The 18,475-nt window shown below is 39.3% G+C and overlaps 1 protein-coding gene across 3 annotated transcripts in view; it reads left to right on the forward strand.

Annotated features, from left to right (window-relative positions):
* The first annotated feature begins 358 nt into the window (after positions 1-358).
* The window catches only part of MAGI3 (membrane associated guanylate kinase, WW and PDZ domain containing 3), a 287,932-nt gene continuing 269,815 nt past the window's right edge, over positions 359-18,475 (forward strand). For 2 of the 3 annotated variants that reach the window (XM_053590927.1, XM_053590924.1), the window contains exon 1: positions 388-848. In XM_053590927.1, the coding sequence (XP_053446902.1) occupies positions 533-848 (316 nt within the window). In that variant the 5' untranslated portion in view covers positions 388-532. Of the gene's footprint in view, positions 849-18,475 lie in introns of all 3 variants that reach the window. The other variant, XM_053590926.1, reaches the window with a different exon arrangement.

An 18,475-nucleotide genomic window follows, 5' to 3' on the forward strand; every position in this document is an offset into this window, starting at 1 on the left:
GAGGTTGCGGCGGGTTTGAAAGCGGCAGTTTCCTGGCAGCTTGGGCAGGCGTTGGTCTCGGCGCTACCGCTCCGCAGCCGCCACGATCGATCCATCGACGGCTCGACGCGCGCTTCTGCGCGCCCCTGACGGATTTTTCCCGTTCCGGCTCTTCCCCCTTTACCTCCCCGCCCCCTCGCCCCTGCCTTTCCCGCCGCTCGGGCGCGGAGCCTGGGGGCCAGCCGGCGGCAGTGACCCCGCCCGAAACCCCTTCTGGAACCGCCTGGGGACAATTCTCTTTTCCTTTCTTCTGGCTAACCCGCGGTGGCCACCGCGGAGTCAGCCCCGGGGAGCGCAGCCAGGAGGGGTGTCCGAGGGGCGTCTCGGGCTTGGGGCTGCCGGGCCCCCAGCAGGCTGTGGTCCGAGGGGACGGAGCAGCGAGGCCCCCTGATCGGGCGACGCGGGCCGCCTGGGGCCCCCGGGCTGAGAGGGGGCCGGAGCGGCACCCCGGCCGCCCGCGCGGGGTCTCCCCCATGGTGCAGCGGGGTTCGGGATGTCGAAGACGCTGAAGAAGAAGAAGCACTGGCTCAGTAAGGTGCAGGAGTGCGCGGTGTCCTGGGCTGGGCCCCCGGGCGACTTCGGCGCCGAGATCCGGGGTGGCGCGGAGCGCGGCGAGTTCCCCTACCTGGGGCGGCTCCGCGAGGAGCCCGGCGGGGGCACCTGCTGCGTCGTCTCGGGCAAGGCGCCCAACCCAGGGGATGTGCTGCTGGAGGTGAACGGGACTCCTGTCAGCGGGCTCACCAACCGGGACACCCTGGCTGTCATCCGCCACTTCCGCGAGCCCATCCGTCTCAAGACAGTAAAGCCAGGTACGCCGGTCCTCTCTTTCTGTAGCAGAGTGGCGTGGGGGGAGGTCGGGGTGGGTGTCCTGGGAGCGGCGGCCCCACCCCTCTGTGCAGCGCTTTGGGTAGTCGTACACATCTAGGGTGTGCCTGACTCGCGGGCGAGGTAGATGGGTGGCGGTGGTGATGCCCATTTTGCTGGTGGGAAAACTGAGCTCTGGCTTGGCAGGGCTGCTTTGTGAGCTATGGTAGAATCGCCATCAGAAGCTGGGTTACCTAAATTTGTAGTTTTCGACTCTCACCGCAAACAAGAGTTTTTGACTAGAGAAAGCCAGCCCTTTTCTGCTGTCTTTTGTACAAAAGGTCCTTATAATTGTAGCATTTTCTTTGGAACGGTCTCATGCATTTCCTAACTGGGAGGGAAAAGGTTTTTAGATTGAGGCAGTTGGTGTCAAGGTTACCACCTAGCGTACCTGGGAGGGCTTAGCTGCTTCAGTGTTTCTTGCACACTAGCCGGTATCTCGGTGCTGACAAGCCTAACTCTGTCAGTCTTGGTGGTTCAGGTGTCTGGGTACGAATGAAGGTACGGTATGTGGTATGTGGCAATAGTGGTTGTGTTCTTGCTGGAGCTATTGAGTCGAGTCTGGGTTTTGAAGGAAGATCTAGGTGCCTAGCTGAGTATTTTGTAAAGCTTTTGATTTTACAGAATTTTGTTGAAGTGGTAGATTAAAAGAGTCTCTGTTGCCGTGATGTCTTTTATGCTAGTAAAATCTGCTGCAAAGCCTGTTACGTTTATGGCATACTTGTCAGTTTCAAAGCATTGATCAGACAGCTTTGAGATCTGATAGTATGTAGTAGTCCTTATGCATCTGTTATGGACAACATTGTTTGGCCATTTCAACATGGGTAGAACGTGATTCTGTCTTCTGAGAGAGAATTATGATTAGAAGAAATCAAACTGTTTTGCTGAATGTGCTCTACTGAGTATTTGGTGCATCAAAATTGAATGGGCTTCTTAATTGTGACCTGAACTAGATACCAGACCATCTCTTCACAAAAAAATGCTCGAAAATTCTGGAGAAAAATTTAATATATCTCTCTCACATTTCTTTTTTCTTTTTCGACAGCTCACTTTGGAAATATATTTTAAATTGTCCTGAGCTTAATTGGAACTGATGGTTTGCCGTGCAATTTACATGTGTGTTGTGGATGTACTATATATACATACGTACAAGATCCTGCATCTTAAATACAGATGTTCTTCAGATAGCCTAGTCCATCATATTCATTTTAAATTTATAGGTTCACGTGAGGTTTTCTTTTCATTGTTGTAAAATTTTTTTTTTTGAAAACTTTGGCGGCCTTTAAACAGCATTTTCTGTTTAGTTATGAATTGTGAAATGCTTTCTTCACTCAAACTTTTAGAGCCATATGTGAAGGGTAGAGGAAAGGCTTTTGGTGCTATAACTTAAGCGCTGCAAGATTATATGACAGCATTTACTAGCCTAGGTGACCTTTAGTTCAAATCCCATGAGTCACTGAATAATGATAGTCATTGCTTTTTGTTTTGTTTTGATTAGTTGGGGGCATAGATGAAAGTATAACTTATTTTAAAAAACAGTCTTAAAGTTGATATATTGATGTGGAAGCAAGTGTATTCCAAGTTATTATGATTTTTTTTAGAAAATTGGAGAGATGGCTATTTGATTAACATTAATCTGGTTTACATGTTTTGCATTTTCTCCACCTTTATATCAAATTTATGAAAATAATTCAAGGTATAGAGTGTGTTTAGTAATATTAATTGTATTGAGCGAACATTCTATGCCCTGGAGTATAGTTGACATTTTTACAGTAATAAAATTTTACCCTCTTGACAGCCAAAGACACTGTCCTAATTTAAATATTTAGCCAAAATAAAGGGAATAACTTATATTAATGGCTGCAGAACATTTTGTAATGATTAAAAATAAAGTTCTGAATACTACACTTATTTTTTAAAGATGCATTGTACCCTAGTAGGATATCATTATGTCTGTATGTCTTTCTCAGTAGGTTGTAATTTAAAACTTGTAATCTCTTTTAAAAACAGTATTCTGAATTTCTTAACATCATGATAGATGCTGTATTAAATGCCTTTTAAAAAGGGCTTTGTGTGAAAGCAACATTTGTTATAAAATAGCAAGATTTCTGCAGGTTAAACATAAGACTTTAAGTATTAGAAATTAAGAACTTGAAGAGGTTATTTGTAGAACTTTGGATTTGATGAAAACAACATAAATATTATCCCCGGAGGAGACAGAGATTTTCTACTGTTGTTATTTATTTTGAAAGGATGAAAATACACAGTAAGGGAATTTAAAAAGAAATTTGCTGGGCACATTTCACCCCTTTTTAATCTGAAGTCAGAGAAATGGATTTTTCAATTTAATAAGGTATTGTAAAGTGTATTTAGCAGTCTATCTCTTGTCTTGACTAGTAGCTTTTTATTTGACTATATTTAGCATGCCATTTAGGAACTAGCACAAGGTAAGAGTAAAATCTAACCGCCTTGGTAAGATGTAATACTAATAGGGAATGATCTCATAGAGTCCAAGGCAGAAGGGTAAGCTTGACTGTAGGATGTGGCCGCTGCACCATTGATTTCTTCCTGGCTTTCTCCTTTTCATCCAGTTCTAGTGGATGTTCAGGGGAGCCTGCCCAGACCCAGTGCCATCAACCAGATGACTTAATGAAGGCTCTTTCTGGCAGTGACTGCCTTTAGCTTTGGTTTGCTCTTTTTCTGTCTTTTGCCATAATCTTGAATGGATAATTGATAGTAACTCTTTAATGTAAGGTTCCTGATCTGAGGCTTTTCCTGAATGGATTAAGGAATTTCTTCTTAAGTTTTAGTGTCAGCCTAGTACTTAGCAGTCGGTACTTTTCCTGCTTCTAGGAGAATCTTTAGTTTTACATGTTCCTTGGCCCAGCAAGTCACCGGTTTCTTGATTATGACTGTTGTTTATTTTTCTACAAAGAGAAAAGTTGTCATTTGAATTTGAACTTTGTATTTTCCCAGTAGTAGAGGAAGTTGAACTTTGGACCTGTGGTAAAATTGTTTCATGATATAGTCCTATGACCAGGATTAGTTTCTTTGATTTTACGTGGAGTATATTTTTAAACCATTTCTACACTGATTAATGATACAAGTACTTAATTTTGTTTTAAAATTCCCCAAACTGTGAATGTGCAGACTGTTATGGAGTATATAAACATTTGCTTCTTCATACACTCTTTTTTTTTTTTTTTTTGCAGTTTTGGCCAGGGCTGGGTTGAACCCACCACCTCTGGCATATGGGGCGGGTGCCCTACTCACTGAGCCACAGGCGCCGCCCTTCATATACTCTTAAGCACTTATTTCAGCATGGAGTTTATTCCAGAGATTAAATATTGATACAGTAAGGGCATGAAATTATTATCTATTGCCTTATTATGCATACATCATATTCACCCACTCTGATTCTGGGGGTATATCCAGGGATGAAAATCACAAGGAACAATGTTATAGTTTGTTTAAATAAAAACGAAGTTGAAACAGCTCTTGCATAATGTTAATTAAATGTATGTAAAAGTCTTAATCACTGACTCTGGGACATCTGATTTGTAAGGGAATTTTGTTAAAATGAGCTCATTCCTAGAAATACATTCCCCATTGGTGAAGAAGCATTACTGGATGCTTTTAAATAAGAAATGTTGATGCTGTTGAGCTAATACATAACTGTGCCTTTTTTCTTGTTATTTGTGCATCTTTTTGTTAGTTTTTTTGTTGTTGTTGCTGTTGTTGTAGTGAGTAATTTGGGATTTTTGGTGAGTTTTGTTTAGTAAGGTAATATTTGAAGAAGGGAAGGATAAGTGAATTTCGAGTTGATTGCTAGCCTCCCAGGTTTGCAGTACGGTAAATTCCTTGGTACCATTTTTTGAGCAATGGGAACTAGAGATTGGAAAAGGCAGCTCCTTTGTTAGGGAAAGTAGCATCACATTTTGGTAGCAATCTAATTTTGTTCCATGGGCCTTAGTAACTTAAAAGTTCAAGTTCTGAATTATGTTCATTGACATCTTCATTTTTTATGAGTAATGGGCTTACACCATTAGCAGCAGAACTCTCATTTACTTAGATTTGAGAACTCCTATTTTATCAATCTCTTTGTACTTTAAAATTTCTTTGCCATTCCTTACTTGTAGGAGTACTGCGTCCACATATCTTAGATATTTATATTTATTTTTGTTTGTCTTCTGAAATTTTGAGAAATAGTTTTGTTGAAATACAGTATATCATTTTGGTTGCTTTATCCATCCTGCCCTCATCCTGAAACCTTTTATAATTTAGTTCTTAAAATTTTCTTAGGTTGAGATATTTTAAAACTTCTTTAATTTCTTGCTACCTTCATGGTACAACAAATATTCGTCCCCTTTAACTTTCAATTATCTTTAATTTTATTCAGTTTCTTGCTAAAACTGATTTTCATGGAACATGACTGTGTTCCTGGGGAATATAAATTATATTTTTCCTTTGAGATCTTGGTATTTGCTTTATAAAACCTCTTATGAGAGGGTGGTGCCTATGGCTCAAAAGAGTAGGGCATCCGCCCCATGTGCTGGAGGTGGTGGGTTCAAGCCCAGCCCCTGCCAAAAACTGTAAAAAAAAAAAAAAAACCAAAAAAAAAACAAAAACCAAAAACCTCTTATGAGAGATAAATTTTAGGGATTTTTTTTCCCTCTGGTCTCTAATTTATGTAAATTGCTGGTAAAACAAATCTAAATTTGTTCAAGTATCTGACTTACCAAGTCAGTGCCCAATCTTTTTAAGTGAATAGCTTTGTGTAGTCTTACTGTGCAACCCCCAAGTGAATTTTGTGGGCATTTAGTGTTTTGGGAGTGTGTTAAAGGAGAATTTTATTTTTATGAATCACTTCAATATTATTTACCAATTTCAAACTCTCAGTGATTTCAAGGTCAGTTTCTGGTGATTTTGTGATTTGACAAAAGATAAGGATTTTGTCTCTTTATTTTTGAGATTAGAACTTTGTCTCTTTATTTTTGTCTTCTGAAATTTTGAGAAATAATTTTCTTGAACTACTACATTTTTGGTAGAAAGAGTGAGTGCCCTGAATTAAAACTGTTGCCAAGGGCAAGCTTTCAGTAGCTTGGAGGCTGTTGTGAGAGGCTTATTGGTGATGTGTAGAGGCAAATCCATTCATTGCTTTTCTTGCTTATTTCGCTAACAAAATATCTTGCTAATATTTTGCACTCGAAGAACAAATATCATTCAGAAAGTTTTCCAGGAAATGGTGCTTAGTTTACTTTATGAAAAAATTAAAAGTTCTTTTGAAATGAACTATACTGGTACACTTTCACGTCCTCAATGACTATTTAGTGGGTCACCGACAATGTGCCAGCACTGGTGATACAAAAATGAGTCAGAAGAAATGGTGTGTCTTCAAGAAGCTTACAATTTAGTGTGAGCTTAATGACTCATTGGTAAGGAATACCTGTAGTAAGAATTTTGCTTTTTTCACTTCTCTCCCAATATTTAAAACTCTTGTAGTATGAATTTTGGTGAAAACCAGATGGAATTAGCTGGCTGCATTGTGTGGTGTTCTAGAAAGCAGTTGTAGAGTTGCATTTTACAGCTTCTCAAGTCATTTCAAAAAGAGGGAAATCAAATACAGATAAAGGTAAGCCTTAAATTGCCCATGAAATACGAGATTGTGCCATTTTTAGGATGAGTTCTATATGCCACTTTCCACTCAGGTTAGAACCATGGTTGAATACTAGCTGAAGTAATTAGGTTGCATTAAAGAGAAATGTGTTTTTTTTTTAAGTATCTTTTAACTCTAATCCACCTAAGTATAATGAATTTGGGAAGTTAAATTGTACATGAGATGAGAAAAAGGTTTCTTTTTTTCTTTTTTAATGTCTCCTAGGGTTCTTGCCACCTGCTCTTATTTTCTGTCTTAACTTGTTGGGGAGGAAATTGTGAAAAATTTTGAACTTATAAAACTGACCTTGAAAGATGGACAGGTTTTGGTTGAGTGAAATTAGGGTCCTTTCAAAGGTAGGTAAGAAGCAGAGGAGAAGAAAAACACAGGGCAGGAATGTACAATACAGAAAGGTTTACGGTGTGATCCAGCTCAATAATTTTGTATATGCGTGTAAAATCTTTATATTGTACAAATGAACGTAGTCTACATTATAAAATACTTGGGAAATAGAGGAAAATCGTATTAATTGTTAAAATGTGTAATCGTTTAAATGTGTAGTTCCACTGTCAGTTGTCTCTGACAAGTATTTTTGGAAATGTGTTTTCTCCTAGAAATAATTCTGTAAGGTACTTGAAGTATTTCCGCCTTTAGCCATATTCAAGTCATAATGTAGTGCCGAGAGTATTTTTATTTAGCCCTTAATATAGCTTAAATATAACCAGTAGTTCCGTACTTTATAGTTAATAGCTCTTTTTTGGATTATTTTGCAAACCTAGCCAATTTATGGGAAAACGCACAATATTGCTAACCTAGTAAAAAGGAAACCTTAACTCTGCCTTCTCTCTTGTTACAGTCACAGGTCACAGGTAATTGATTTCAGTGAAAAGGGTGTCATCAGTCTTATCTCCATTTTCCCCCCAACCCTAGCACTTTTATTCTGACCGCAGCCACTTGGCTGCACCCCAGTTATCACAACATGGCCAGGGGAACATGGACTACACTTTGAGGACTTAATTTGACTTGTGAGAAATCTAAATCCCTGAGAAAGGACAAACTGTGCTTATAGATACTTCACTTTATTAACACATGCTAGAGACATTGTTTTAGAGACACTCTAGTAAGAGTTATAAAGGGTTAAACTTTTCTGCCATTTGGAGTTTAGGGTTTAAAAAATATTATAAACTAGGAATTGGAAAGAAATTTTGTTTCAATTTATTAATAATTTAGATCTATTCTATTAGACTTTAAACTAAGGCTTGACTTCCTGTTGTCTTGGGTATGCAATATGAACAGTAACTGATCTACTTAATTAAAAATTTCTAGTATTTTAATCTCTTGGCTATTGCTAATTTTTTTCCACATACAATTTTAAACATATAATTATTTTTTCTTGCTTCAGGGCATTTTGTGAGAGGCTAGCCTGTATCTCATTGCTTCTGTGTTTGGAAATTATATATGTCAGTGAAAAATGGGATTTTACTATACATGATGACATTTAATGGAAATAGTTCATTTCCAATGAAATGAAAATGCCCTGCAAGGGAGGAAAAAGGAAGTATTTATTAATAAATGCTTTATTTTCTGAACTTAAATAGAAATAAGCTAAATTGGCTTTGTTTTTTCCTCTAATAAAATGACTTTAAAAAATTCACTTTAATGGAGTCCTACAGATCCATTACTCTTTGGATATGATTATCTAGTTTGCAACAAGTATCTTATGATCTATAGCTTAGATCTCAGCAGGAAAGAAAAACAAATCTTAATTCACACGTCAGTTTCCACATTTGTAAAACTTCTGTAGCAAGTGACAGAAACTCTGCAGAGGTGAATTTAGGCTAAGAAGAAATTTGTTGACTTATATACATAAAAATCTGGGCATTGATCTGTAACAGCTAACTTCATGTTCTCCAGTGGTAGTCCGGACTCTGACTTGAGAGTCTTTTCTTTGGGTGAGCAGCTTTCTCAATTAGACTCTAGCAGGAAAGGTAGCTCTGAACCCTTGAGTCATGCAGGGTCCTTCTTAGAGAATCTCGTCTTTTTTTCTGGGGTTTAATAGCATATCTCGTGAAGGTACTTTGGCCCTGCATCTATTGCTTAGACCAGTTACTGTGGATAGAGGGCAATGGGGCACTGTGATAGGTCAGGCCTGGGGACATATTGACTCAATATGATTAATAATTGTTGCAGAACACCAGGAGATAAGGGAGGAGCAGATCCTTAAAGGACGGGATGCTTTATAGGAGTCAGCAAATAGCCTCTTTTAAAACATTTACCTCTCCTACTTTGAGATTAAATTCTCCAGCAGCCATATATAGTTGTCATAAAACTATTATTTTAAAAAAATAGATTGGCTGTGAACCAGAACTGACTTGGTTTCTAGGCACTGCTTTTACACAGATATTTTGCTCAAATATTGTCATATTTGGTGTTTCTTAATCTCAAAATTGCCTATATCTAAAAGTTGTTTCCTCAAAAAATTGAAGTGCTGATACCTTAATGTGCGTAATTTAAAAGTACTATTTGTAATTTTTCTTTATTTGATATTTTTTAACATCAAAATGATTCTCTAAATCAGTGTTGCTTGTTCTTAGAATACTTTGGAGGATCATTTAATTATCTTTGGCAATGAGAAAATGATTATTAGTCAGTCTAGTTAAACAATGAAGTATTTAAAACTTAATTTAGTTATTCTACCATTTTGAAAATGAAATTCTAAACGAATTGCTTTTCAAGCTGTTTTGCTTTTAAAACAATGGCCTTTTAGTTAAGGTAGCATCATTATTACATCTAAGGCCTCCCTAATGATACCTTTTAACCATGATTTCATGGAGGTTATGCATACGGAAATGACTTCACTGACTCCTTAAAACACTACTTAAGTGTGGTTTAATATTACTTGGCAGATATTACAGCATAAAACCTGACCCCCTTTTTAAAGTTTTTTTTCTGCCTCCACTGGGGGAACAGAGGTGCTTGGAGTAGGGGTTGAGGGTTGAAAGTGAGGCAAGGGTGCTCTGAGTATCATTTCAGACTTTTTTTTTTTTTTTTTTGAGACAGAGTCTCATTATGTTGCCCTTGGTAGAGTGTCATGGTGTCACAGCTCACAGTAACCTCAAACTGTTGGGCTCAAGTGATTCTCTTGCCTCAGCCTCCCAAGTAGCTGGGACTACAGGAGCCAGCCACAACACCCGCCTATTTTTTTGTTGCAGTTGTCATTGTTGGTTAGCTGGCCCGGGCTGGGGTCGAACTCACCACCTTTGGTGTATGTGGCTGGCGCCATAACCACTGTGCAGGGAGCGTGGAGCCATTTCATACTTTTTATATTCTAATTACTGTATCAATGTCTTCAGTTTTGGTGCCATAAAAACAAGAGTTTTAATATTAACCTTCAGTTTATACAATTATATGACATGCACAGTACGAATTTTGCCAAGTGGCATCTGGTAGTTAGACCTTTAATGAATATTAAATGTTGGTGGGTTATTGGTAAATACATTTTATATACTTCATTGTACGTAGAAATGAACACACATGGAATTGGGTGTGACTTGACAGTTAAGAATCATTGCAGGCATTTCATATATTTAGACTAGTTTATGTCCTTTTGGGCTGTCTTTTAGATCATATGTACTGCTTTTGAAAAGCCTGAATGACTAGAGTTCTCTATATGTTGGTTAATTAAGCCATGAAATCAATTAAAATAATATCGTCTTCTTTACTTCTTTTCACAGAACTATGTCTTAACCCATCTTTTAGGAGAAGAACACTTTGTCAAAACATTATTAATTTTAGCTAAGATGATTCTATTCACTAATTTCAGTGTTTGATTTAAGTTAGAATGCATACGCTAATGAAAATTTTAATTTCCTTTGAAGAGAGTTAGGTTTGCTAACTAGGCTGTCTCAGTAATGCTAATGAGTGAAATGACGCTTCTTCCTCCCTCTGGTGGTAACCCCAAGTTCAGGCAACCTTGCTCCCATTTGAATAAGAATATTCTGAGCTGGGGACTTGTCATGATGTACTACTAGCTGTCATTTGGAGTAACAACCACGTGTCAGGTCATTAGACACCTATCTCACTTGGTTTCTAAGGATGTCCATGTTGCCATTTGTGTCTTCCTGTAAAGAAATTCACGTGTTGTTATTCTCCAGGAGTCAGGAATTCCCATCGCCCAGTAGCATGAGAAAAATGAGGTTCAGAGAGATTAGCACACTAGACTCACGGGGTGGGGTGGCGTGGTGGGGGGACTAGGAGCTAGAGCAGTGTCGAATCTTTCTTTACTATCTGCATAAACTTTATTACGTCGGAAGTCTCTGTCTTATTTCCTTTCTCTGGTAAAAGGAAAACCCCACAATTCAGAATTGTTTGAGGGGGTTTTGAAAGCAGTAAAACATTGGGCAGGTACTTAAAATAAAAGCCTCATTGCTTGGTTCTGTTTCTAAATAAAGTTTGTGGCAGTGCCATTTAATCCATACGGCTAACCTGTGTGACAAAGCTGTTATCCCTGAGAATTACTAATCAAACCAAAAGTTAGTATTAATTCTTGCTACATTTGTAAGAGAATAGTTTCAGCAGTTATATGTTAAAGGCTAGATAAATATTTTCAGATACATATGCCCAGCAAAATTGTATATAATACTTTGTTCTCGAATTTCTAGTCTACTTGTGCTATAATTTAGCAGGAAGATGTTAGCACACTTATCTTGAGGCAGGTACCCTAGAAAATGTTTTTAGGAGTATGGGAATGAATATATTTTGGAATAAGGGATCTTTTATAAGTATGCAGATTCTTTTCATGGTATATTTAGCTTAAGTAAATTTTAGCCAAGCCAGATAGAAGAATAACTTCAGGAGACCTTTCTTCTTCCAGGTTTCAAGTATCATCCACCAAGATGGATCCTTTGGAGAGGCAGTTAAAGGATGTGGAGTGTTGGCAGCTCTTACTCTTTAAGTGTTTATGCCGTTACGTTTTCTATTCTGGCTTGAATCAGTCACTCAGTGGAAGGAGACATAGCAATCCAGTAGTCTATAGGTGAATAACTTGAGGCTTAGCAATGGCAGGAATTGTAGCATGGGTCTGGTACAGTGGGGACTAGAACTCAGATTGTCTGGTTCCTTTTATTGTTTTGCTTCTATGCCTTCTAGCATAGAAATTTATGTAGAAAATTGGTGAAAAAAAGAATGTGTTAAACATACTGCTTCTTTGAGAAATCTGCATTCTTTTGGAATTAAGCATAAATGTGCTAGACTCAGTTTGTTAGGCCATTGGTATATATGCGTATGGTTAGAGACAGTGGTAACCCAGAACTTGGAGCACAAAAAAGAATTGTAATTATTATATGCCACAGATTTCAGGACGTTTTTCACCTTACATCATGGTGTAGCTTATGGCTAAGATTTTAAACAGTCATAAAATTGTTAGCTCATATAAGAGCTGACAACTTTTTTTTTTTTAGAGACAAAGTCTCATTTTATCACCCTTGGTAGAGTACTATGGCATCACAGCTCACAGCAACCTCCAACTCCTGGGCTTAGGCGATTCTCTTGCCTCAGCCTCCCACGTAGCTGGGACTACAGGCTCCTGCCACAACACCTGGCTATTTTTTTGTTGCAGTTTGGCTGGGGCCAGGTTGGAACCTGCCACCCTCAGTATATGGGGCCCGGCGCCCTACCCACTGAGCCACAGGCGCTGCCCAAGAGCTGACAATATTTAAGTATTTATTCTTGTTAATTGTTTTGTCTTTGAAAAGTATTTTTCCCTATCAAAGAGATTCTTAGTGCTTTCTGTAAAATCCTTCTGAATAGTAGCTGCTTTATGGTGGACTGTTAGCATTTCTTGCCTCTTTCTGTGGGGGTGATGCTACAAGTCTTAGAATCAGCTATACTTTTATCTTAGAATAGACTTAGAATCAGCTATACTTTTATCTCCCCCTTCCCCCTACTAGGGAATGCAATGGGGAAAGATACATTTCAGGCTGGAGGACACTCAGGGATGTGGCAGATGAACATCAAGGGCACCTTTGGCTGTAAGGAGGGTTGACGTAACAGAAAGGAGGGAGGTCGTTTTGTGTTCTTGCTGGGTGCCGGTGGGTGGGTGTCTCTGGCCACGTAGAGCTGGCTGCAGCAGAAGGCCAAGTGCTCATGGTGAGGCAGAACTGAAGAAAGGGGATTGAGGCGGCAGTTCTGGGGAGACATTGGTGATTCATTAGGTAAGACTAATGGGAATGATGGGTCTTGCTGGGCTCTTTGTAGGTCTATGGAAGAAGCACCGTTGTAGACATGAAAAGCTCTTTATACAGTCTACCAGATACTCCTCTGCAGTATCATTAGGGTTCAGTATACAGAACAGAAAGAGGCAGAATGCAGGGAATTAGCTTGGGAAATCTTTGAAAGGCTTGGGGGCTGGGCTCTAGGCCGGGCCTCTGAGAATGATCTCCAGGATACCATGAGCACCTTACCATGGGAGCTGGCACCTCTGCCACCGTCAAGAAGGTGGCAATCAGGAGTTTGCCATTTGGTGGGAAGAAAAGCCACTGTAGCTGTGATAAAGGGGATCATAACAGCCACTGCTATTGCCATTGTAACTCTTTGACATCTGTAACGCAATGTCTGGTTATTGCTGTGACAATTTCTTCTTGATGTCTGTGAACTAGTGACTAGATGCTGTTCTGTTAAGCCAGACCTAGCCTCTGCTGCTTCTGCCAACTGTCTGTAAAAGAAATAGGAAACAGGGCGGCGCCTGTGGCTCAAAGGAGTAGGGCGCTGACCCCATATGCCGGAGGTGGCTGGTTCAAACCCAGCTCCACCCCCAAACTGCAAAATTAAAAAAAAAAAATTATGAAAAAGAAATAGGAAACAATTAATTTTCAATATTTATTATCTTTGTTTTTAATGTAACTTAATTGTAATTTTATGCAAATCAGTTCTTGATGTTTGTGTTTGACTCTTAAAATTTCTAAAAATGTAATAATTGGTCTTGTGAAACAGGATAGCCAACTCCATTGCATAACTCCAAAACCTCCTAGCTGAAGCTTCTGCCTCTAATTGGAAGTTCTCTCTTTTTTGTCTTAGTTCAAAGCCGGAGATTGGACACTGACATGTTCATGACCTTGTTTACTAGCTAAAAGCAGCTACAAGTTACAGCTGGTGGGGCTCGGCTCCATTTCTGGCTCTCATATCTTGTGTCTTGCATTTTAATGGTGGAATCAAATTTGCATCCAGAATACTGGCTGTAAGGGAGCCTGGAAAAGAAAGCTTCTAGTTTTCTAACTTATGCATTTCAGTAAGCATACTCTAAGGAATTGCATGCTGAGCGATAGCTGATCCTTTCCCATACACTCATCGTTTTTTTTTTTTTTTTTTGCAGTTTTTGGCCAGGGCTGGGTTTGAACCCGCCTCCTCAAGCATATGGGGCCGGCGCCCTACTCCTTTGAGCCATAGGCGCCACCTCCACACACTCATCTTCTTAAACATAGTATTTTAATTACAGTTTAGCCCATTCTCAATGACTCAGTGCCATTTCTTTGAGCTTCTCTTTTTGAAATGGCCTGTAGTTGGAATGATCATAGGGCCAGTGGATTTTTAACATCTGCAGTAACCATTTGTACTAGGTTAGTTTGTGTCTCTGCTACCGACTGTATCTGCTGCTGAGACATTTGTGTTTTATACCATTTGATCTCAGCCTCTCCTGCAAGCCACAGGCATCCAGGGCAGGGAGGGCACCTCAACCAAAGCCACTAATTTATAGGCTGGTCAGGAACCTGTGATTTCCATGGCTTAAAAAGAGGAGTGGGGCTTATTGTCTTTTGAACTGAGACAATAAGGAGAGAATTTCCAATTAGGGGGAAGAGCTTCAGCTGAGAGGTTTTACAGTGATGTGCTGGAGTTGGCTGTACTTTCAAGAGGCTGATTGTTAAATTTTTAGGAATTTAGTGAGTCATTTGTCAAACAGCCATTTTTAAGAATTAAGTTGCATACAATGATAATTAAAAGCAAAGGTAATAAATACTTGAAAGTAATCACTTCCTAGTTATTTTCCCACACTATGCTACTATCCATGCTCTTGAATTTCCTGGTGTCTGTTGTGCTGTATGGTCAGGAGTACCATATAGTGGTTTGCTGCTGTACCCATCTTCCCAGCCTCATTTGCACGGCTGTCACAGCTGTCTAGGGTGGAGTTGTTAGCAGTTATTTACCAAACACGCCACTGATTGTGGGGGGTTGGGAATGAGAGTCAAAGTTGGAAAGGTCTTGACAAACCACGTGCAATCTGCAATTATGGAAGAAGCAGCTATGAGTACCCAGACAAAGCTGATGCATGATGTAGTCCCGAGTGGTGTTGATAGCAGAGCACTGGACGCAAGGGCCACAAACTCTCTTTCCGAGATCCAGAGTCTTGCTAGAATTACCCTACATTCCTAGTTTCTGTGAGATTCAGCCTTATTTTATTAGTTCTAGGAATTATATGAAATTGTGAATTTCTGTGTATTACGAGCCTCGATAGAACACGCTGGAAAGTAATTTTAATTTAATTTAATTTTTTAATTTATGCTTTTGGGCCTTCCTGTCATGAAGAGGAGGTAGTATGTTACAAGTCTGAAGCGCATTTTCTGGGATTGAGATGAGGTAAAGATACTAAAGAAGGGAGGGAGGAGTGTAGTGTCTGGAAATTTCCAGAGGGGGACGTATGTAACTTTTAAGTATATGTTCCACACTTCCCCCAACACATCTTACACTAGAATAAGATGGAAATCTCTAATGAGGGATGCCTCTTGTAAGTATATTTTTTTATTCTGTGATATTTTCCATGTATAAACATTGTGTAAATTATTGTAGTTGCTCATACCTAGGAGCAACTTGTCTCTGTATAAATGCCCTAAGCCTCAAAGGCTAGAGTATTGGGGTTCAGGTGTTTTCTGCCTCTTTACTACTATAGCTCCTGTCTTTGCCTTTAGGAGCTGCTAAGGTGCAGACTAGATCTGAACTGTGTCTGTAGCTCACAGCCTCAACCTCTCTGCTGGCTTTGATCTGTTTTCTCTCCAGTTTTGTTTTCTTTTTACTCTGATTGTTTCTCCCACGCTTCTCTGCTTTCCAAAGGAAAAAAAAAAAAACACCTGACCTTGTACAGATCCCGCCAGCCAATTGCAGTGCTCCTTAACTTATTTGTTTGCATTTTTGGCCGGGGCCGGGCTTGAACCCGCCACTCCTGGTATATGGGGCTGGCGCCCTACTCCTTGAGTCCAGGGGCCTCCCCAATGCTCCTTAACTTCTTCACTGTGGGTTGTTGAATCTCAGGGGGTCAGGTGTAAACCTGGGGTGGTATTCTCTTTCCTGTTATGTTTGTCCTTGCTACACTTAATCCCTAGAACATTAGTGTATATATTTTTTTCTGTTCTGGTTTTGAAAGTAGTGTAGAGTCCTTGCCTCGAGATAGATAGTATTTTACTTTTTATTTGGTACCCTTATTTTAGAAGTCTAAACTGGACTACATTTAGTAAATCAAACTCCACCTTGGAAAAAATCATCCTTAAAAAGTTAGTGGTTGGAAATGGATCTTTGAAAAGCCAACAGATAATCTCTTGGAATAATTTCTTATCAGTGAAAGAATAATAATTGTCTAATTGTGGTATAAATTAATCCACTATTAAAGTGTTATAATATGGATGAGAATTTCCTCAAGACTTTTAATGTGGAGTTTGTTCAGATTAGGTGGTCAAGGAGTGTGTCCCTGAGGAGGGGTCATGTCAACTCTGGGTTGAATGACTAGAAGGAAAGGGTCTGCTATATAAAAATACTGTAGTCAGAGGGAATTGTAAGAACCTGGTACATTATGTTAACATAGCATAACACACCAGGTACCTGGTAAGTAACAGGGTAAAAAATGATGAGGAAAGACCGAAGAAGTAGACAGGGGCCAGGAGGGTCTGTAAATCACAGTAAGGGTTTGATTTTTTTTATTGTTAATACCAATGGAAAATATAAAGTTGGAGAATGATTGGTATATATTTCCAAAAGCCACTATTTCTGATTCAGAAGAAGGTACAGAGTGGAAGAAGGGAGACCTTTTAGTTTGGGTGAAGATTAATGATGACTTAGACTCCTTTAAAAGTAGTGAAGGTAGGCTCGGCGCCTGTGGTTCAAGTGGCTAAGGTGCCAGCCACATACACCTGAGCTGGCGGGTTCAAATCTAGCCTGGGTGACAAACAACAATGGCAACTGCAAACAAAAAAAATAGCTGGGTGTTGTAGTGGGTGCCTGTAATCTCAGCTACTTGGGAGGCGGAGGCAGGAGAATCGCTTGAGCCCAGGAGTTGGAGGTTGCTGTGAGCTGTAATGGCACAATGTCTACCCAGGGTGACAGCTTGCGTTTTTTTTTTTTCTTCTCATTTTACAGATGAGAAAACTAAGGCATGGAGAAAAACATGCACAAGGTCATTTAGCTAGTTACAGGTGGATCTGAAATCAGCATGCACCTTATCCATAGTCTAGAACTCTAACGTGATAATATTTTAACTTACAAGAATAGAAGTGAATTTTGGAAACAGAACTAGTTATCAGCCAGTTTATGTATTAAAATCTCTTGGACCCACATTTCTAAGACAAAAATGTAAGGAATAAAGTTCTACTGTTGCATTTGATTGGATTACAAAGTTAGCGTAGCACTTAGGACTGCTTGCTGGAAAGTAGCTTACAATATTGTAGAATTGGAACGTTTTCAGGTATTTGGTCCAGGAAAGTAGCTTGGGATTCTTCCAAGGATGAATACTCTTGTTGGTAAGGCTTTTGCATTTAATTAGCAAATGTGCCTTGCATACCTACTATGTACTAAGCCCCGTGCAAGGCCCAGAGCCACAAAAGGGAATGATTCAAGTTCCGTGCTTTCAAGGAATTCAGCCTTTGACTTTCGTTTCAATTTTCTTCTTCTTCTTCTTTTTTTTTTTTTATTGTTGGGGAATTCATTGAGGGTACAATAAGCCAGGTTCTTTTTTTGCAGTTTTTGGCCAGGGCTGGGTTTGACCCCGCCACCTCCGGCATATGGGGCCAGTACCCTAATCCTTTGAGCCACAGGAGCTGCCCTCGTTTCAATTTTCTAAAAATTTTCTTCATCATTTGCTATCTGTTTGTTAAAAAATATAATAAAAGCTGAAGTTCAAAAAGGTAGACAACTTAATTGCTTTAAGGGCAAAACTTCAACCTTTATGGTAAAATTATATGAATGTAGTATAGGCCCCAGTTTCGTTTGCTTTGTGAGAGCACTTTATTTTCTGAGGAGTAAAAATATGATATTTTAGTTTCTAGCTTATGGAGTTAACTAGCTAGATTATCAGCTAAGTCAGCATCAAACCTGGAAGTTAATGATAATTTAAGTTGGTACAGAAATACGAAACATGTTTGTCTTTAAAAGTCAGACCAGTTGAGTGTGGTGGCTCACGCCTGTACTCCCAGTAACTTGGGAGACCAAGGCAGGAGGATCATTTGAGCCCAGGAGTTGGAGGTTGCAGTGAGCTGTGATGGTGTATTCCAGCATGGGCAAAAGAGTGAGATCCTATCTCTAATTTGAAAAAAAAATTAAATTAATTGTTTCATGTTGGTGTTATTTTTATGCTTTCTGATAAAATAAACATTTCCCTTTATATTGACCTCTAAGAATTTGGAGTTTAAGGAAATCAACCGAGTCGAGCATCATGTTCTTTCCTTGTTGTGGTTATTCTCTGTTCTAGCATTCAATATCCTCCAAGAGCTCTCAACTCTTATCTTCCCAAATTCTTTTTTTATTAGTATCCAAAATGGATATTCAGTTACAGCCAAAGTATTTGCTATATTTCTTCAAAATCCACTCCTAAATGTATTTCCTTTATATCTTTCTAGGATTGACATATTTTTTATTTATTAATATATTGATATGTTAATTTAA

This window comes from Nycticebus coucang, chromosome 5, assembly GCF_027406575.1.
Source record: "Nycticebus coucang isolate mNycCou1 chromosome 5, mNycCou1.pri, whole genome shotgun sequence".
Classification (NCBI taxonomy): domain Eukaryota; kingdom Metazoa; phylum Chordata; class Mammalia; order Primates; family Lorisidae; genus Nycticebus; species Nycticebus coucang.